The following is a 22,567-nucleotide window of genomic DNA, read 5'->3' as shown; positions in this document are numbered from 1 at the left end:
GGTTCATTCATTTTGCAGGGAAATTTATCAGTATCTGTAAAAGTTTAGAAGTCTCTCTATCAGCAATCCTACTTTTTAAGGACCATGCCCTACTGAAATACTAGTACCAGTGTGCAAAGATAGGTATGCACAAAATTAAACACTGCAGCATTGTTCATTATAGTGAAAACTGTAGTTAATCTTAATGCTCATCAATTGATGATACTATAATTAATTTAGACATAGAGTGGGATACTACACAATCATTCCAAGAATTGGAAAATCCATATGTATTGCTGTGGAAATATATCTAAGTTGTACTAACTGAGAAAGCAAGTTGCAGAATACTCTGTTAAAGATGCTAAATCAAAACAAAAAAAATTTAACTGTTTTTATGGTGTGTGTGTATGATAATGAGTGCATGGAAAGAAGTCTGAAAGATGAGCAACAAATTGTTAACAACAATATTGTCTTAGCAGTGAGATTCAGGGTGGGGGAGAGCTTTCATGTTTTAAATTTCCATGCATCTAGGTTATTCAATTTTATTGCAATAATGTAATACTGTCTGTAAAAAATCAAGCAAATGCTTACATTAAAAATAAGTGTTACTGACTTCTGTAGCCAGAGACAGCTATCTTAGAATCAGAATGGAACTCAAGGGTTGGAAAGAATAAGCGTTAGGAACAGGGCATATTCAGCTGTTAACTTGGAGGGTCAGAAGGCTTCTTGTTAAAATGAAAACACCAGGATTGGACTTTGGGTCAGAAAGACATAGGAGCTGTATACTGGCTGTGAGACTTTGGACAGTTATTTCACCTCTTACTGCCTAATTCCCTTGTCTGTTAAAAGGAGGTAATCATTCCCACCGTATAGCAAGGTTGGGGTGATTAAATGCCTATAATGCATGAGAAGGCCTAACTGATGACTGGGTGGGAAGGAGACTGAGGTTGAAATGGGATTTGGAGGTCATCATTGTACCTCACCATCACCATTATGTGTCAGGATTCTAGCAGAAGTTTGGAGAAGTCAAGTGACTTTGCTCAGAGTGACACAGCTGAGGAGTCAGAGCCAGAATTCACGCCTGGGTGTGGCTTCTGAGCGTAAGCCCCTAACCACTGCACTGCCTCAGATGCTCTCTGCTCCTCCTTCTCTAGTTTTCACAGTCAGAATTGTCGTAACTCAAAGACATATTCATCCTCTACGTTTATTCTGTTATCTTACAAACCAGTGACGCGGTGAGAGGAAGTGACTCTAGTTGTTTTTGCTTTGATTCTTTTAGGGAAGTAATTACTTCTGTTTAGAAACGTCAGCTTTGGCCACACATTGTGCTAATCTGGAGGGGTCTGGGCATGGCAGCCACTTGAATTCTAGTCCTGGATATGTGAATAGTTACTTTCAGTGAAGTCCCATATCTGCTTTATGAGTATGTTCTAGAAAATTAAATAGATTGTTGCTTGTGCCTGGAAGACAGACCTGGCGCACTGAGGTGGTAAAACACAGAGGTCAGTTTCTCATGGTCCAGTAAGGCATTAAATGGGGAGATGGAGTATAAACATACAGGATACAGCAGCTATGAACTTTAGGTGTGTTCTGTGTACCACATTTTGGTAAGTGTAGACTAAATTGGAGAAAAATTTTTCACAAACCCAGATTGTGTGATTGTGTGGGGTATTTTTTAAGCTGATATTTTTGAATCTAGGACCTTTACCTTGGATTCATTGGTCTGGAATCTGGACCACAGAGACTTTGGGATATATTGGCCTTCGAATGACATGTTAAAGAATAAGAAAGTTTTTATATAAAGTACAAGATACTAAGATAATAGGATATATTAGAAATGTTTGTGTCTGGAAAAATCATCTTTCACTCTTTTGAAACCTTTAAAAAATTTTTAAGTTGAGGAGCTGGTAGGGACATATACACATTTTTTTTTTTTTTTTGCAATTTGTCCTTCATACAGTATATTGTATAGCAGTATATAATGACACAATTAAATAATTAGGATGGGTATAGTATTTGAATGAATGAACAAATTTCCCCTTGTGTAATTGTTCTAATTTTTGTCAGGCTGATTAATATTGTGATTTATTAACAGAAGGAGACAAAAGTAGTAGATAAAGTTCATTGGGCACTTACTATGTATTAGACATTTTGCTAAATACTTTATATGTAATTGCTCAGGTAAAGTACAATGCTAAGTGGATTCTAAATCATTAGTAATTTGGATAGACACGAATAACATCTTGAGAACATTTTGTTTCATATTCTATTCAATCTACTAAGTTTTACCTTCCAAGAGAAACTTTTAATTGTGTTGTATAACTGGCTGATCACTATAAAATTCTTGTGTATTCTGACATTTTGTTTGCAGTTTTGTTCATTTCAAAGACTAATGTCCCTGGCTTATAATCTCTTGAGGATAAAGAACAGAATTGACCTATGATATAAATACCTATGACATTTATGCTTATGCAGTTATCTACGTTGGCATTTGGTAGCATAGATGTAGAAAGCTTTTAGCTTTTGTGATGGATTGCTCTTCTGTAACCTCCAGTGAAACACAGAATACACACGACATATATGCCTACATGTGTATACATGATTACATACGTAATATGTATAATATATGTGTATATAAGTATTTTTTATTTAAATATATAATTTAAAAAATCTGGGCTGGGCCTATGGCTCACTAAGTTTAACCAGTGGAATGCAGCAGACGTGAGTATGAAACTGAGCCTCCAATAACAATTTGCTCGCTGTTCTTCCAGTCTTTACTATCAGTCTCCTCAAGCTCATTTAGCTTTTACCTTAGGCGCCATTTCTATTTTGGTTATCTATTGCTGCATAATAAACTACCCTAAAATTAGTGGTGTAGATACAGTTTATTGTTTCTCATGATATTGTGCATTGAATGGGCAGTTCTCATGCTTCATATGCTGTCAGCTGGGAAGCCAGAATGGCTAGAAGAATTGAAATAACCTCACACACATGGCTAACAAGCTGGTGCTAGTGCTGGCTGCTGTCTGGGAGCTCAGCTAGGACTGTTGACCAGAGTCTTCATTCTCCTCCAGGTGGCTTCTGCACATGGCTAGGTTGGCTTTCCTCCTCTCCATGGTGGTCTTGGTGTAGTCAAAGTTTTTATATGGCAGCTAGCTGTACAAAAAAGGAAACTCCCATGTCTTATTAAGACAGGCCAGGAGCTGGCACATTGATCATGGAAAAGCACCCCAAGATTTAGTGGCTTAAACAGCAATTTTGTTATCTTTCACAATTCTGTGAGTTGATGGCTCAAATGGGAGGTTTCTCTGCCCTATATGATGTTATCTGGTGCTATAGTCATAGAGGTGCTAAAGTCATAGAGGGCAGTTGTTGGTTGTGGAGCACACCTAGAGCTGTTTAGTGGAATAATGGTTCTCCTCCATGTGACCTCTGCATGTGGCACAGCTTCTCACAGCATGATGCCTGGGTTCTGAGAGAGCATTCCAAGAGCAAGTATTATAAGATGAAGGAAGCAAAGTTGCCAGTTCTCTTAAGGGTTCAACTCAGATGTCTAAGAACATCACTTCTGCCTTGTTCTGTTGTCAAGCAGTAACAGGGCTGAGCCAGATTCAAAGGGATGGGGGGATAAATTCCATCTCTTGATGGGAGAGTGGGCACACATAGAGTGGGAAGGAATTGATAGAGGTCATATTTGAAATGGTCAGATTATCTACCATAGATTATATGGAAAGTAATAATGAAATTCCAAAGATGAATCTCTTTCAGAAGTAAACATGCCAGCTTGGAGAAAAAAAATAAACCTTGTGTGTAACCAAAATAACAAATTAGATTGGTAATTTTGGCACTAGTCTTTAGATTCTGGTATAATCCATAACCCATGTCAGCAAATTTTGAATGACAGGTTTTATTTACTTTTGGTATTTATTATTAGCCTCTCATTCTCATTCTTCTTATTTTGTAGAAATTAAAATGGTTTGTTTGTTAACAACAGTGATACTTTCTCTTTTACTTTTATTATTTTAATATTATCATTATTTCCTTCTTGAGTTAGGTTAGAATAGATTGGCACATTTCCCTTTATGTTCGTGATTTTGAATAGTATTATTAAAGCCAAACTCTCAAAGTCTTAAGAATTAATATGTAGAAATGTGAGAATTGAAGTTTTATTTATTAGAAATGACAATTTCCCTAAAATATTTTTAAATTGTGTAATAAAAGAAGTACATTTTGGGATTGTTGGCATTCAACTATTCAAGAGCAACACGGAACACTTATGCATATGATTTGGAGTCTGTATAACTTAATATAAAGTTTAAAAATTGTGTATGTTTTATGAGGGACTAGTGAAGGGAAGTTCTCAAATGAGGCTCCCAAACTGTGACAAACAAAGCTGTTAATTCCTACTTACATTCCCTTCTATGGTTAAGAGACAGGAGTACAGTGAATTGTTATAAACAGTTGATATTGATTATTGAACACTTAGGTGCCATTCAGTGTACTATTTACATGTAATAGTCTCTTTAAGTTTTATAACAACTCTACTACATAAGTACTATCAATATCCCCATTTTCAGATAGGAGGAATGCAGGCCCAGAGAGGATACTTAACTTACCAAAGTCACAAAGTCACTAAGAGTAGTAAGTGTTAGAGCTGGAAATTAAGGCAGCCAAGGCCCCATGCTTGACCTGTGGGTTGCATTCATGGTTTGATGTGTCATGAAAGAACTGAAGGTTAGCTGGCAGATGACCTTGCTCAGTCCCTGACACATCATGTGATAAAAGAACAATAACTAACATTTATGTGACACTCACTTTGTACCAGACACTTCAGGTGTATTAACTCTGATTTTCACAGCAGCCCTGTAGAGTTAGTGTTAGTGGTACCTTTGCTTAGCATGAAACAACTGAAGGTTGCAGAGGTTAGATAATTGGCTGGAGCAGTCTGGCTCCAGAGCCTGGAGTCTTATGCATTGTGCCATCTGTCACCTCAAATCCAGCCTGCCACCATTTGTAGGTTTTCTAGAAGAGCAGCATAGCAGTGCAGAGTTGAAACTGTAATGAAGAGGGTTTGTTTTGGGCACTATTCACTTCCTTTTTCTTTTCTATCTCCTCTACCAGCCCTTTGGTACAGGCACTCACTACCTTCTGAATGCTCAGAGCTGCCAAATAACATTATATTATAAACATGATAGTAGGCACCTAATAAATATCTATGGAATGAGTGAGGGAAAACTTCACTGGGGCAGCCATTCTTATTTATCTTTTATGGATATGGAAACTGAACTCCAGGAAATTAAATAAGTGCAGATGGTTACACGGTTTATTTGTTGCAGAACCTTCATCTCTGATTTACTCCATTCCCCGAGTCTTCCCACCACATTCTATAGCTTTCCTGTCTAGGACCTTCTCACCAAAGCTTCAGTATAACCCTTTGTTTCTTCTTTTCTCTTTTCCTTTCCCTCCTCCTTTCTGGATCTATATCAAATTTTTCCCATGCTCAGTTTACTGAGTGAGCTCTCCTTGGAATCAAGAAGAAAGTAAACTGAGTGAACAAAATCCTACTAACAGGGAAATGATGAATATCCACAATAACAACCAGAGTAGCTACAACTAACTCAGTACTTATTATGTGCTGTTTAATCCTCACAATGACCGCATGGCATAGGTATTTTCATCCTTGTTTTAGAGATGAGGAAATGATATTGGGCTTGGAATTAACCCATGTTCTCTCTGACTCTAAGCCATACCATTCCAGAAACTGTATTTTACAGCTTAAAAGATTATCCTAGTTACCCCCAAAATCCTTCAATAGAAGAACTGATTGGCAAAATAGGTAAGGAAAAGAGCGTTCCAACAACATGGGAAGGTTTTTCAATTAGATTACATCAGGGGTTCTGATTCTGGCTGCACATTAGAATACTCTGGGGAATTTCCAAAAAATACCCTAACCCCAGCACACACCAAGTAAATTAGAATCTCTTCCATTAGAGTCCAGAAAAGATTTGTTAAAAGCCCTTTAGGTAATCCCAGTGTCCAGCCAGGTGGAGAATTGCACTGCATCTGTGGAGATGGATGTGAAGGTAGCTGTGGACTAAGCATGAGTCCTTCACATATGACCATGTAGGATCACAGTGTTCACATGTGGTAGGTGCTCAGCAGATGTGTGTAGACTGATTGACTGAAACTTGGAAAAAGCTTTGAAATCTGGAAAGTTAAGATGATGCATATTAAAAAGTTCAGGTTAAATATACAGATATATTTATAAACATATATATATACAGGTATATTTATAAATATCTTTAGTCACAAGTAGAAGGTACTTAAAATTATACCGTAATTGTGCTAGTTGGGCAAGTCAGAATTTTCTGCCAACCGTTTTATTATGCCTTTATCTCTAAAGTATATCTTTATTTTAGTTATGACATCATACACACCCTCTGCAGTCCCAAGTGTTCTATGGATGGAGAAAGCCATTGATTTGGCACACTACATGGCAATCGTGTTGCTGTGTTTCCTTCCCTTCCCTTCTCTTGTCTTCTTATCCTTCCTCTTCTCTTTTATCTCTTCCTTTCCCTACTCAGCAGAGAAATTTGAGAGATACTAACAGAACTGAAAGTGTTAATTTTATAGATTAAAAAAATGTCAGTGTTTTCGTCTTCGTCCTGCACTGCCTGCCTCACTTTCTCTTTTCAATCAACATAGTTATCAAGTCAAGAAGAAAGACTTGATTATAGATTTTGGTCCCCTGATGCTCAGGAACAACAGCGTTTAACAACCACAAAACAGAGGTTTCACATCCCAGTTTATTTGTTTAAATTCTGCCTCTTTCTGAAAAGTATTTGAAGCTGCACAGAATATAATAACATTGCAGAAAATTAATAACATATAGAAGGAAAAGTTAAGATCTTGGAAAAGAGGATGTAGCAATATGATAACCATATGAAATTAGCAGAACTTTCTAAATGAGTAAGAAATTTACCATGGGGTTCCCAATAGTCAGGGCAAGAAGCAGTTTACATAGTTGTAGTTAGCAGAAAGGAGGAAGTGTATAGTGATTACTCAGGGATGGCAAAAAATTCTGCTGTGCGACCTCATAGGGGACTTTGTGTGTCTTGATAGCAGCATCCTTGACTACAGCTTCACAACAAACACCGAAGTAGTTTCAGTATTGCTCTTCCTTGCAGCTACAGACATAACTGTTAAAGCCAAACTCAGTGAAGCTGATCTTCTACGATGATGTTGGATTTGAGCTGATCTTCATAACATACCCATTTTTTCTTCTTTTATTTCTTTTTATCATTTTCCCCCTTGCTTTCCTTTAGAGTTTTCTTTACGTCACAGTATAGATGGATGAGTTGTGTTTTTCACCTAATATACAATTTTGTTTCCCCCCCATTCACCATTTACTAAATAAAGAAATTTAGAGCTTATTTTTAGTTACTTGGGATCCTTCAAAGGCCCTATCTTGTTTTGGTTTCCATTTCCCATTTGACGACACATGTTGATGAAGATCATGTAGTTACTCTGGAAAGTGACAGACCAGGACTCATGTATGTTGATGTTATTGGCTATGGGCAAGAAACACGTTTCCTCTTACCACTCTGCAGCTGCAAAAGTAATGATACAATTCAGAGCAACTTCGAATATTATGGTGGCAGGTATGGGTACAAGTGGAAAAGCAAGAGGTGCTCTGCTTCTTCCAATGAAATAAGCTAGCAGAGACCTACCTTCCCAAACACTGTGAGTCCCACATTTGGCAAGTTCTTTCAGCTTAGGGTCTTCTACTGGTGTGGTCTGGTCCTCAGAAGTAGTAAGGAGCTGAAACTGAACTGAATGGAGATGGTGATTTTTACCACGCAAAATCTGTTTGTGTAATCTTGGATTTCAGTTGTCTTTTTCATTTCTCTTTTGGCAGCAAACATTAATGCTTGAGGACACACTGCCACTCATTTCTGGGAAGCACCAAATATTTGGTTTTTATCTGCATTCAGACAATCAGTTTCAAGTTGTTTCTGTAGATATTAAAACACAAATATTTAGATAAAACAAGTTTATAAATTATGTAATTTACTCCATCATCTGTGGAATTATCAGTTTTTTTCCTATGGTAGATTGAAAAATTTATTGAACACTTACTTTGTAAAAGGCATTATAATAAGCAATTAGTGCAAAGTTGGGGGATACATTAAAAATAATAGACATGGTGATAGTCCATTGTAAAATTCCAGTCTAGTTAAGAAGTGAAAATATTAAATTAGTTAAATTATTTTAAAGTAGAATGTTTTTAAGAAACAGAATTATTCATTGTAGTAAAAGTTGAATATGAATATGTTTGGGGCACCTTAGAAAAAAAAAGAGTATGTTGAAGTTAGAGATAGGTTCAGAATAGGTAGATTTTAAACTAAGTATTAAAAGAGACAATCAACATGGGTTGGTAGAGATGACTGAATTAGGAAGGAGGAAGATTAGGATTATACTTTGGAAGTTGTCTTGTGTTATCTGGAAACTTCTTGAGATGGAGAACTTGTCTGATAATAATTTTCATTACAACATTAAAATAGAATCAATGTTACTTTTAAAATGTGAATGTGGCTGTGGTGAATGACATTTATTTCAGCTATTGGAAACACAACATTGCAGCATGACAACATCTGTTTTTAATAGTGTATGATATATGCATATATACATACATATATACATATCATACACATGTGTGTATATACACATACGTATATATGTATATATACACATACATACATATACATACGTATATACACACATGTGTATGTAAAATTTTGCATGTGACCCCAGTAAGTTCCTTGATGTTCAGATAATCTACTTTTTACAATTAATCTTTCATCTATCATCCTCAGTAGTGTGAATGCTCTTCATGTTTTCTTAAAATTAATTGATTTAATGGCTGAGTTGGGTCTTGCTGTGTGCAGGCTTTCTCTAGTTGCAGCGAGTAGGGGCTACTCTTCATTGTAGTGCTTTGGCTTCTCTTGTTGCAGAGCACGGGCTCTAGGCGTGCAGGCTTCAGTAGTTGTGGCACGTGGGCTCAATAGTTGTGGCTCTTGGCCTCTAGAGCACAGGCTCAGTAGTTGTGGCACACAGGCTCAGTTGCTCCACGGCATGTGGGATCTTCCTGGACCAGGGATTGAACCCGTGTCCCCTGCATTGGCAGATGGATTCTTAACCACTGCGCCACCAGGGAATTCCTCTTCATGTTTTATTTAAAGCATTATACTTCAGTTTACCATTTCATGACTTTTTCATTTAGAAAGCTATTTTTTTGCTTCTATTTAAAAACTAAAATTCTGAAAATAATATATTCAGATCTCTTTTCCCATCTTTTAATTTTAAAATTTTAAAAAGAAACTTTGACTGTATTTTGGATGTTTTTGCCACATTGTTGTATTTGTCTCTTAAGATTCTTGTGGTTTATTTTCAAAGGATCTCTGGAATCTATGTTTAAAAAACCTGAAAAATGAGTCTTTTACTTATACACACAAAATACTTGTTAATATCATAGTCATACTTTGTTTAGACGTACTCCTCTGGGACAACTAATTAGTCATGATGAGAAATTATTCTATGATTTTTCCTCTTTTTCATTTATATTGTCTCTGTCAAGAACCATTATCATCCATCCATTCTTCCATCCAATCATTTATTTTTTCATTTGTTCATCAAATATATTAAGTACCTACAGTACTTAAGAGAATGAGCTAGATGGGTGAGAAGAAGCCACAAAAGTGACAAGATCATGAGACTTATGACTCTGGAAAACAAATATAGGAAATGTTAATTTCCATAAGTAAGAGTTAAGTAATGTGCTTAGGAATTTACAGATGATGATTTCTGACTTGTAGGGAGATGGGGTAAGTGCTTCAAAAATTTCAAAAATACTTTTTCACTTAAGCTGACCTACTTATTCCTTGTTTTTTCTTTTGTTTTTTTGTTTTTGGATGAAGGAGAATGTTTTACTCCTTATCATTTAGTAAAACAAATATGATAGAAAATATCTGTTCTCAGCTCTCAGCTGAGCCTAGAATATGCTTAGATGTTTCAAGACATTCCACATTGTTAGTATTTTTATTTTTTATCATTAAAGTACAAACTTTATTAAATATTAATTAAAATAACAAAAAGTATGAGAAGCTATCTGCCCTCAAAGCTCATGTGCTTTACTTCTCTTACTAAAGAAACCTTCACTGTGAAACTGTCGTGTTTTTTTGAGGAGTGCTTACTGTGATTTTTCTTCATTTTTCTTTCATTTAATTTTATACTGTATTATTTTCAGATACAAAATCAGCGAAGGCTTGGACAGTTTAAAACGTGTTAGCCCGGTAGGAGAGACATATATCCATGAAGGACTAAAGCTAGTAAGTTCTTTTACACTTATAAGTATGGGAGAGAATGTGTTCTTACTCTGTAATGAAATAAAATTATAACTCTCTAGTAAAATTCAAAGACTCCATTACAGGTTTATCTTAAAATTAAAAAAAAAGTGCTTTTAGATGTTCTAGAGATAAGACTGACAGGAAACATTTAGCATGGTGATAAGAAACGTTTGGATGGCATTTTGCCTTTTATGGATTTTTCCATTTTCTCTACAGCTGTATTCAGAGAACCACATTTTCTTTGTGGTTATAGTCAGCCAAGGCGAAACATCTTTATCACTTAAACCCAATAGTAACTATTCTATAATGTGAACATATGTATATTTCAAATTAAAATAGTTAACACAAAATACCCTGTTTTAAAAGCCAGTCCATAATATTTTGACTTCGTCATACTTAAAATTCAGCTTGATGGAACATGCCGGTTAAAAGTTAAGATTATCTTGTGAGTTGGACAATTATTCTTCATTTTCAGGCAAATGAACAAATTGAGAGAGCAGGAGGCTTAAAAACCTCCAGTATCGTAATTGCTCTGACAGATGGTAAGTTGGACGGTCTGGTGCCATCATATGCAGAGAAAGAGGTGAGTATTGAACTGAAACTGTTCTTTACACCCCGGTGTACTTTGCTGTGTCTCTGCATGTATAGCCTCATATTTGAATAATTCAGCTCCCTGTCTCCCTCTCTCTTTCTCTCAATAGGCAAAGATATCCAGGTCACTTGGGGCTAGAGTTTATTGTGTTGGTGTCCTTGACTTTGAACAAGCTCAGGTAAATACTGCAAATCTGCAGCCTTTAATCTAAATTGCATAATTGTCTTGAGGAGAGTTTATCAGATTTTTTTTCTTTGATGACTTATTATGACACAAATCAATTGTTAAAAGATTTTCTATAAAAATGGCCCTGTGTCTTGAGCTCTCTGTTAATAATGTCTGATTTTGATAGGTTTCATCCATCACATAATCAAACTGAAGACAAAACTCCAATTTTCTTGAACATTTACTTGGTTTAAAGGAACTAATATAGGAGAAACTTCTGGATTAAAATGAAAACTTATCTTCTTTAACGCAACTGACAGGATTATCATGACAAGTCTTGTTTAGATGTTTTAGTTTGATTGAAAACTCTACTCTTAGGAGTTCAGGGATTTGGGAAATCTGTGTAGGAGAAATCTTTAATAATTTTCTTTAAAACAATTTTTTTTCATGAAGTTTTGAGGGTTTGTGTATTAAATTTTTTTTCTCACTCACAAAATGATTTCACATTTAAATGTTTGGTTGAGTGTGACTGAGACTCCTGTGTCTTATGACATTTACAGCTAGTAGAGCTGTATGCTGTTTTGAAATTGAAACTTGATACCAATGTAAAGCGGCTGTGCCTGATGTCAGTTCATTTTGTTGTGATGCATTTAGAGTAACTAGTACCATCACCTTCAGTTCCTGAGAGTGAATGAATCCTCTGGTGTAATTTTTCAGGTGAACCTAATTGACATGTAATGAAGTGTATATGTTATATGTCTCAACCACCTCTCGATTAAATTTTCCTCCTTTTTCTAAAGCTCGAAAGAATTGCTGATTCCAAAGAACAAGTTTTCCCTGTCAAAGGTGGATTTCAAGCTCTTAAAGGAATAATTAATTCTGTGAGTATTTCTCTGGGGGCAGGAAAGGCTCGTAATTTTAGATATATTTTAAACTTCATATCCGGTTCAGAGGGTCATTATCCTGAAGAAAGAGGTTAAGGGAGTTTGTTGGGTATTGCAAATTCAGGGAAATTCTAAAAGATCTGGATTTTATTTGTAAGTGAGATTTGGTATTAATTCTTGCAAATTGAGTTCTGTGAGCCTGGGTTTGTGATTTCAATTTTAAGATTTTCATAAACAGTCTCAGAGAACCCTTTGGGCATGGAATTCCTCACTGTCTTGATATCTTGAAAGTTTGTTTTATAGGCTTTATAGAAGTGTAAAATAAAAATTTGGATTGGAATGTGTGATTGCTTCCTCCTCCAAATATGGTATTTCTTAGCTATCAGGCAACTCAAACCGGCAGCAGAGTATTTTGACTGCGGTTGTTGTTCTTTCCATTTTAATGATTAATAGTTTCACTGGAGCTCATAATGTTTCTGTTTGGAATTCAGTTGAGTTGTCTCTGGTGATCATTAGAATCCGGGCCATCCTAAACAGGGTATGGGGAAGTGGAGTGATGAAATGCAAAGCAAAACTCCTGGGCTTTCACAGCTGAGGTTTATGTTTCGTTTTACTGCCTTTTGCTAGAAGCACTAGGAACAGTTGCTATTAAGTATTTATGATATTTTGGTAAACAACATCCTAAAATGGAAGTGAATAATATATATTCTCTAAGCCAAAGCTTTTCCTTTAATCTTTGGGTATTTATTGAAGGAAAAAAAAAAAAACTCAAGTTTTTCTCTGACGTTTGGTTCTGGCATTTAAAATTTCTTTTTAAAGATCATGTTTTTCAGAAACACAGAGTGAGATTTATTGAATTTGTTTTTGGTAGTATGTAGGCTTTTTTTCCATTAATGAATGGAGCTTTTTAGAGAAAAGATACGGTTTGGTCCTATCACATATCAGTACCATTAGTGGACAGGCCAAATATAAGTGCAGAATGGAACAGAGATTCAGTTATTTTAAGAGTTTACATATGTGTTTTGTTTTAGGAAAAATTTTCAATGTGAAAAAGTAGTAAATATTTTTAATAGCTGGATTCAAGTTACATACGCTGCAACTGTGATTTGTTTTAAAATATAGGAAAATGTACTGACAATGCAAAAGGGAGGATAATTTGACCCTGTAAATAAACAAATCAGTGTATTGTATTTTAAATAGAATTTCATTGTACTTGGGAATTTGCAGTTATTTTTATAACTATACTGGGAAGGAGAAAAGACCTCTTGTGGGTTTTTCCCTTTGGAATTTTTTTTTTTATATATATAAAAGGTTTAATTTAAAATTCTCCAGGTGACTAATTGGCTTTTGAAAATCTTTTTGTGGATTATGACTACAGATTTCTCCTTCAAGAAATCAGTAGTTGACTGTTGGAGGAGATAAAGTTATTGTTTTATTATATTTATTTGTTCAATTTCACTTTTTAAATTTGTATAAGGAAACTTTAGAATGGAATTTCTAACTACAGTGTTTCTTGCCTGAAGTTCTTGATGGACTTTAGTTCAAGTAAGTTATGTTGTAAGATTTAGTGTGAAATTAGAAAAATTTGGGTTATTTTAGCCACAGATTATAAACAAAGCCTCTTGAGTTTCATCTGGAGGGGTCTGATGGATATAGTATCATCTCATTGTAGTTAAACTTCAGCTATTTTGTCACAAAAGGAGTAGATTATCCTCAGGGAAGCCAGCCTCTGGGGAAACCCTGGCAGTAACCTGGCAGAGGAGGCAGATAGACAAATAGAACATTACAATCAAAGCTGATCTCACTAATGGTTGAGATTTTTATCAAAATAATGATAGCTTGGGATTTCTGCCCGCTTTGTAGAAATTTAAGGTACTAAATCAAGCACTTCATCTCTCTTCAAGGCAGAGATTGCACCACCTCTGATAATATACAAAAGCTGTACTTCTGCCTCAAATTTGAATTACCCTTTATATTTACAAAGTACCATCTTGTCTTTAAAAATTATATATGGTATTTAAACAAATATAGTGTTATCTATTTCAGAGTAAGAGCTGAGAGAAGAGAATCTCTATTCATTATGGTTTACCAAACTAATGGATAACATTGTACTGTGGAATGTATTTATACAAAGCTAAGCAAATGGCAGAAATCAGAAAATTTAGGTCTTTCAGATATTTGGTACTCCAAAGGCAAAATATTTGCTAAATCGATTGATAATTTATTTTTCCTGCTAGAGTTATTTAAATACATCTGGCCTTATTGATTGCCAGTGCATTAATTTCCTTGAAGTTAATCTTTAATTGAGAAAAACTGATAACATGGTTTTCTTGTTTTCTTTGTCCTCCCTTCGCTGCCCACTAAAATCCAGTGACCTAAATGATCTGGTCCCCTTACTGTAAAAGATATCACAGTATGTTAAGGCATAGTTTATTTAGAATCAACTTCTTAACCAGCAAGGATAAGAGTTTAATTTTGGAGCCTTTCTTCATTATAGTTTTTTAAAAAAGAAGAAACACTGTAGTAGTTCTAAGTTTTATAACTTCAAAAACAAGGGACTGTAAAAGGCCTTTGTTATGAACATGTGAACAACTCAATACCTTTTCTAAAATTTATTTGATTCAGAAAACCATTTTAATGTTCTATTTTAATATGGAGGGAAATGTATCATTTCAAAATTTTTAGATTTCTATCTAGGCAAACATGATACGTAACAATTTTTGTACTATTGATTTAACCTCTACTCTTAATTAGCATATATATGAAGGTTTAGAATTCATTATCTCATAGAGGTACTGGTAAAAATCTTTTCCTCTCTTTCACCTTTCTTTTCCCATTATTTAATGTATTCTTCCATTTCCTCATTTATTGAACTCTTACTATGTTAGGGCATGGAGTTAAGCTTGGAAGAGAGGACACAAATTAAATAAGACAAACTCTTTGTTCTAAAGGGGCTGGAAAACGACAATTTGAGGTTTGGAATGTGGTGGCGCCCTGCACGAATTACAAAGTGTGGGAATTTGAAAAAGGGAAATTTCAGTGAGTCACCCTATGTGATAAAAAGGAATCCCCTATTGCAGTTTGTGTTAAAATACCAATATGGCTAGAGTAAAGGTGACAGAGGGGTAGAATAAGTTTGGTTATGTGAAGTCACGGGAGACTTTTTGTGGTGGGTTCTGAACTGCACTCTGACAACTGGAATAGATTTAATTAGAAACAAGGAACACAGAACTTCAGAAACAACCTGGGCTGAGTGGCTGAGGCACAGGAGTGTTTGGCTTGGATTGTGGAATGATATGGGGGATAAACATTGATAGGTAGACTGGATCCAGATTATGGAGCCCCTCAAATATTTGGGTGGTGAGTTGGCACTTTTTGCATAAATAATCGAGGAACCATGGAAGATTAGAGTATGAAATTTATAAGGTAGCAGGGTAAGTTCAGGTAGAATATTCTTATGGTAATATATAAGATGATTTGAAAGATGAAAAGCTGTGTTATGTCTCTTGCAATAGTGCTTGTGAGTCATGGTGAAAGGAAACCTAATACAGTGAAGACAGTATGAGATTAAAAAATAGGGAGACCTGAGTGTGAGTTCCAGCTCTGCCACTACCTAGCCATGTGACCATGTGTACCTCCTATAATGTAATCTCTCTGAGTTTTATAATTCTCATCAGTCAAATGAGGATAATGATGTCTATATCAGTGGGTTGTTTTGTTAATTAAACGAGACATGATTAAGAATGATCTAACTCCCTGGTGTACCCCCAAAAAAATAATTAAAAAAAAAAGAATGATCTAACTCAGAAGGGCTGGACTTTAAAACATGTGGTAGGAAGCTAAGAATCGCAGGAAGCTAGGACCACGTAGGATGGGATTATTGACCTCCTATAGGGCAGTCCACTGAGAGAGATGGCCAGCATTCTAAATGATCAATGTCTTAGGTCCGAAGAAGGGTGGTATTGATATGTGCAAGGATCAAATCTAGCCAGTGGGTCATAACAACAAGGATTTCTAGATGGTGTAGCTATGCAAAGTCAAGTATCTGGCTGTGCCCTAGTTCTGAATTCTCAGGAGTTAGGTCTAGGACCCAACCAACAACTGGAGAAGAAGATTCAGAATTCCCATGACAAAAGTTATGTATTGTAGAATTTCAGGATCCTCCTTTCAGAAAAGAGCCACAATTCTTGTGGGGGAACTTGTGCTGCAAATTAGTGATTCAGAGTAGAAATGTTACTTCGTTAAGGGGAAACCACATCCCCAATGGACCATAGTTCCTTGGGGCTAATTTTAGGCACTGGGATCTAGGTTTTTCACAGTAGAACTAGGTCAAGGACTTCCAGGGAAGCAATTAATAAATTCTCTGCCCTGGTCAGAATTATGTAAGGAACAAGGTGGGACTGAACCTCTAGGTATGAAACTGTTTGCTCTCTCTGAGCCAGGCTCTAAAGGGTCTGGCAAATATTAGCAAATACTAGTTGTTGCTAAAATTGTGATCACTGTGCATCTGGAAATAAAAAGGTAAATGTGCAAAGCTTTAAAAAGTTAATAGAACCTGGGAGCTCACTGGATATAGGATGAAAAGGACAGAGGAGGGAGTCAAATGTAGCTTGGGCCTTCCAACCCTGGTAATATGACTGTCTAGAAGCATTGAAAGTGAAAGCTGTTTTCACTGAGAGGTCAGAGTGTTTGAGGACAAAGTATGATTGGGCAGAAGGTCAGGGAGAGATGTTGAACTGGGCCTGGGAAGAAATCCCAGTGGGGGATGTAACTTATGGAAGTGGAGATCCAGGGAAATGTTCAAATCAGAAAGCTGCAGAATCGAGTGGTTCTTCCTCTTCTTGCTTTTTCTCTTCTCCCATTGCCCACCAACACAAGGGTATAATTCTGCTTTCTACTTTAGATTATCTTTAAGATCTTAGAATTGTTAAACACTTATTTTTGGTTTCTTGGTACCGTGATTGTAGGACTTTTATTTGAAAATAAAATTTTATTCAAACTAAGATAGGTCAGACTAACCTGTGAGTACCATGTGGTTTCTAGTGCAGTGCTTCATAAGACTGTGCTGTGTAAGAGAACATTAAAAATAAAACCTTGATTAGTGAATCATCGGGAGAGAATAAAGATCAAAATGATGTGGAAACCTCTCCTTTCTTTTTTTCTAAAAACAAGGCCATGAGATGTTTTACTCTTTCCAATTATTTCCATACATTTTTTTTGATGGAGCACCTCAGAAAGTATTAAGCAGAAGAGATAAATCAGCTGTGAAGCTGGTTTTATAAATAACCCTAATCCAAAAGAATTAAGAACACTACATCCTAGGTGATGGCAGCAAATGCCAGAGTTCCTAAGTACCTAGTGGAGAAGTAAAGGAGCCTAAATAGGAAAGGAATGATCGCTCATACGTGTAGGAAATTTAAATAAAACTGTAATAGGTTGTTTACAAAGGGAAAAAAGTGCAATATGCATTTCAAAAAGTAACTTCATTCATAGTGCTGGATATAAAAGCTTCATTTGACCTTTGGAGCCAAATTGTTTTTCTCAGTAATACTTATTGTTGTTATTATTTTCAAAAAGTATCTAAGAAAGGTGTCTAAACTATGTTTTAATGGAACGAGAAGACATTGCAAAATCATTTTCTCTACAGGAAAATCATTTTCATAGAAGACGGTACCTAATAAACATTCTGATAAGACTTTAGCTTAAATGCTCTTAGTAGGTTCTGCTGTGAGTGTTGACTGCTTAGTCGTGGAAATGTCTATTTATAAAATTATGGTTTGATGAAAAACCTAAAGTCTGAACTAACTATAAAGATGTATTCACAGGTAAAACAAAAACAAAACAAAACAAAAAAACAAACAAACTGGTGCGACTTACTAAAAACTGGAAATATAGTTTCTAGGACTCCTTTTAAAAAAGACTGGCTGTAACATGAGGTTCACTGTACATCAGATTCTTCCGGGCTTCTATTTATCCAAGGATCTTTAGTACTGAATACAGATAAGGCGTCTCCTTATAACATCTTTCACGTTAATGGTAGGGAGGTTGGGACCTATTCCCTGCCCCCCTTTTTTTGCCTAATACAGTGTTGGGTTAGTATTTATTGGCTAATTCATGTTTATCAATGAATGACTAAATAAAATCCATGTTTCTTGAAATATTTTTGTATTTTTAAACTATAGTTATGGTGTATTTAAGCATTTAAAAAATCAACTCCTTTTTTTTTGCCAGAAAATATTTTGAGACTTCTGATTCCATATTTCTTTGATTTTATCCTCTTTTTAAGACTTTTGATTTTATCCACTGTTGGCTACAAGTGACAAAAAGCAAATTCATAGTAGCTTAAGGGAAAAAAATAGTTACTGGCTTATCTAACTAACAGGGTGCTCCAGAGGAGGGAATTGCCTCAGGTACAGTTAGATCCAGGGAACCAATCCATGTTCCTAAGGTCTTCTCTCTTTGTAAGTTTTGCCTGTGCTTCTATTTGCCTCATTCTCGCCTTATTCCGATGAGTGTCAGATGACAGTAATTGTGAAGCGTTTCCGCTTACATGGGCCTCAATTAGCAAGCCCATTGGGAAGAGAGAACTGTTGTCTCTGGGCATCAGTTATATTCTGTCCCAATTAAGGACTCTAATTGACTCAGTTGGGTCAAGTGCTCACTCTTATAACAATTACATAATTAACAAACATATGTGGACCAGCCTGAGCAACATGCTCACACCCATGATGAAAGACTGGGAGCAAGATGGAGAAGGATTAGGTATCATGATTGACAGCCTCACTAGGACCACATGGAGTAGAGAACAATTTGCCCAATAGAAAGGGCACACTGCTGTAGATGTGTAAGGATGAAAAAATGTTCTGGGTAGGGAAGAAAAATCAATAGCTTTTACAGCCCACTATATTAAAATACATTTAAAATATTTTTGACATATTCTAATAAGGCACGCCATTCCTTCTCAACCTCAATTAACTAAGTAGCACAGTGGTTAAGAACCTGCCTGCTAATGCAGGGGACATGGGTTCAATCCCTGCTCCAGGAGGATTCCCACATGCGGCAGAGTAACTAAGCCAGTGCGCCGTAGATGTTGAGCACCACAATGGAGAGTAGCTCCTGCTCGCTCAGCTAGAGAGAGCCTGCGTGCAGCAGTGAAGACCCATGCAGCCAATGAATAAGTAAATAAATAAGTTCATTAAAAAATACAAATAGAAAATTTGCTTTAAAATATTCATTTAATTTACAGAAATATAGTCTTGACATCCTTTGTCCAATGTCTATTTGCATTTGCATGATGATTTTACTTAATTATTCTTTCTTTCTACTTAATTATTCATTATTCTTTCTTTTTTCTTTATTTGGTTGGGATTGTAGTGTAAGGAAATGAAATCCATTTTGGAAAAATAATCACAGCTTTGTGATATTTTATGAGAAAACTAAAGTGGTGGCATTAGTTTACATAGTCAAAATTAAGTGCCAGATGCTTATTTTTAACATAAATCTGTTGGGCTACAAAAGAAGATGACCTTCAGAGGCTCACTTGTTTTTGAAAGAAAATTCAGTTAAGTAGAAGGACATTGAAAAGAGGGATAAAATGGTTAAGATTTATGATTAAATGTACCATCAGTGTAAATTATAATGCATAAATGCATAATTTCTCAGTTATATCTCATTTCCCCCCCCAAAACAGTAATTCCTAATTTATTTGGAAGCATATTTTTTGAAAACTTACTGTGTTCAAGACACTTTTCTGATGTGGGGTTACAGAGATGGATATGGTACCCTTGACTTTTCTGAGCTTACAATTTTTAGGGCTATGTGTTTGATTGTAAAATCAATAGAAGAACTGATAAAGCTTTTTTTTTTCCCTTTCTATTCTTGTTGCATAGGGAAATAGTTTATTTGCCACTCTGGATTTCTGAAAAATCAGATAGAACAAATACAGACTTATCATGCTTGGCAGGTCTATTTCATGTTTTATTTAATGAAACAAGAGAGTGGGTAAATAGGACTAATATGAAATAATATATGCATCAAAATGAAAAATGATAGGACTCAATTTCTTTAGATTCTGAAACAAATAGTACATTTACTATTACTTTATCCCATAATTTCAGTGCACTTTTTTATGGAAAGTCTATCCTTTAAGAAAACATTAAATGATTATTCTGAGTTTGTATTAAATAAAAAAAAATAGAGGCTCACAAACTTTTGTTTCATATCACAGTCCATTTTGGGGCGTGTTTCTATGTTATAGTGAGAAAGGAAGACCTGCTAATATGATTTGTTATGAAAATTGCAATCATAACGTGGAAGAACAAACATCATTTTGGTATTTTGTTTCACAATTTGTGATATGGGCATAATTTCACCAACAGTGTAATCAGAACTACTCATCTGTTATGTCTGGAGCAGAGAAGAGTAAGAGGCAATGATTATAACTTACACTCTTTCCTAGATTTATTAGAGTAAAAGTTTGTTTAGAATTTGTCACTTGTGCTTATACTACTCACTTACTTGCAAAGGGAGAGAAGACCCATATTTAGAAATGGGTTGATGCAGAACATGCTGTATTGAGCAACTGGCATTTTGAAACTCTAAGCATTTAAAAAAAAAAAACAACCAAAACATGTGACTACAAATTACAATTGGTTTTTGTTGACATATTATCTCTTAGGGAAAAATATATTTGGTAGGGATGTTTCACAGCTAGAGAGAAAATAAAATCATATCTGAATAGTGAAAGGTAAAAAGCAAACAAGAAAAGATTGTGAGAAACATCTTTCCAGTTGTTTTAGCTGCTTATTTTATGCACATGTGTGGCTAATTACTAAAGCTTCATTTTGGGGAGAACGTTTTTTGGGAACTAATGCTGTGCAGTGATTTTTCCTTATGAGATTTAAACTTGGAATGCTTCATATTCGGGGTGAACTCCTGTAGAGCTTACAGCTTCTCAGGGAGTCAGAAATGAAAACTGTTTTTTTAGACCTTATTATTATTCTTACTGATATTTTCTGACATGCTATATGTCATGGAAATTACCAGTTTCTATTTGTTAAGTATACACTGAAGGTAGTTGTAAATATCTGCAATGTTCTGTTGTACGTGATGTTATATACTCAAAGTCAGTGTTAGAAAATTATTGCTAGAATGAATATTTTGAATTTTGAATAAAGTTAAAAATGTTGGAGGTGTTTGGGTAGCATATTGAATTTAAGTGTGAAGAAATAATCTGTTTTTTTGGGAAAATCTTTTTATTTAGAATTGACCTTAAAAAAGAAGGTAACAGAGGAGACCATTCAATGGGATTTAACATCCTTTTGCTCTTTCACATATACTATCTAGAATTAGCCCTCTTTTTAAAAGAAGATGCATATCTTAAATTTTTCTTTTCATGTGGTTTTTTATTGGTTTTTTTTTTGGTTAAATTTTTTTTTTTTTGCATTTGGCTCAGTGCCTTATGAGTGCCGTTGAATACCAAAATTTGAACTGTACAAATAAGTTTTTCTTTCATTGTGTGTGACCAAAGATGTGATTTAATTAATTCAGGTAGCCCCTCATTAAGCTCTGTAATTTTAAATATACTTAACTGTCCATTGTTACATAACCCATTTATTTGTCTTATAGTCAGAATGCTTATGCTTTTTGTTAGAAAGTTTTACATTTACTCTTCAGCTAATTCAATAAATATTAACTGAGCAGCTGCTGTTTATAATATTGTGTTATATACTTTTTATATTAGATTGATTTTAAAATGACGTATTATTATTCATTAAAAAATTATTTACATAGTTTCTTCTGAAATGGGCTCTGTTTACATAGTTTCTCCTGAAATGGGCTTGGAAGAGTCATATCTCTGACTTAGCAGTGGTACAGTATCCTTACCATTGCCATTTAGAAATTGGAAAAAATATAGATTTTTAAAATCTGTCTTGGTTTATATTAGTGGTAGGAAGTGGGGTTTTGTTTATTTTGTTTAAACAAGGTGCTTGATCTTCAAATCATAAGACCTAGATATTGCTCCCAAATTCAGCATAAACTTCCAAGACGCTGTAGGTCCTAAGTAGTATTTTACTTTATCCCCCCCCATCTTAACTAATTATGTGCTAAATTTTATCCTGGATATAGCCCAACTATAATTCTCCATTAATTAATCCCATTTTATCTTCAATGCCAGAAGAAAAAGGCCACAACTATATTCATTGTATGCATTTTTTCAGGCCATGATATGGTTTTTACTACTTCTTACATGTGCCATATTTGTTATTATAACGTCCATTGTGTAAACATGTTCAGGGACTTACAAGATCTCAATCAAAATATATTTTCATATGTATCTTAAAATATCTAAGAAAGAGGAAATCAAGTCTGATGCTATCTGGTTGTTTCTGCTGTAGATGTTTTCTTGATTAATACTGTCACTTTACCTGGTTATTATTCAGTCACTATAAAGATCTGATCCTAACACTGTAGACAAGTGGGATAAGAAATTGCTTTGTAGCCACTGGGATTCTTGGAAGAGTTATATCTCTGACTTAGCA

The 22,567-nt window shown here is 35.1% G+C and overlaps 1 protein-coding gene across 3 annotated transcripts in view; it reads left to right on the top strand.

Moving 5' to 3' along the window:
* The window catches only part of ANTXR2 (ANTXR cell adhesion molecule 2), a 143,546-nt gene that overhangs the window by 7,922 nt on the left and 113,057 nt on the right, over positions 1–22,567 (top strand). For all 3 annotated transcript variants that reach the window (XM_057729060.1, XM_057729061.1, XM_057729059.1), the window contains exons 4-7: positions 10,286–10,367; positions 10,861–10,968; positions 11,087–11,155; positions 11,943–12,023. In XM_057729060.1, the coding sequence (XP_057585043.1) occupies positions 10,286–10,367; positions 10,861–10,968; positions 11,087–11,155; positions 11,943–12,023 (340 nt within the window). The remainder of the gene's footprint in view (positions 1–10,285; positions 10,368–10,860; positions 10,969–11,086; positions 11,156–11,942; positions 12,024–22,567) is intronic.

This window comes from Hippopotamus amphibius, chromosome 3, assembly GCF_030028045.1.
Source record: "Hippopotamus amphibius kiboko isolate mHipAmp2 chromosome 3, mHipAmp2.hap2, whole genome shotgun sequence".
NCBI classification, from domain to species: domain Eukaryota; kingdom Metazoa; phylum Chordata; class Mammalia; order Artiodactyla; family Hippopotamidae; genus Hippopotamus; species Hippopotamus amphibius.
The sequence above is the reverse complement of the archived record's forward strand: the minus strand, read 5'-3'. Positions and strand labels throughout refer to the sequence as shown.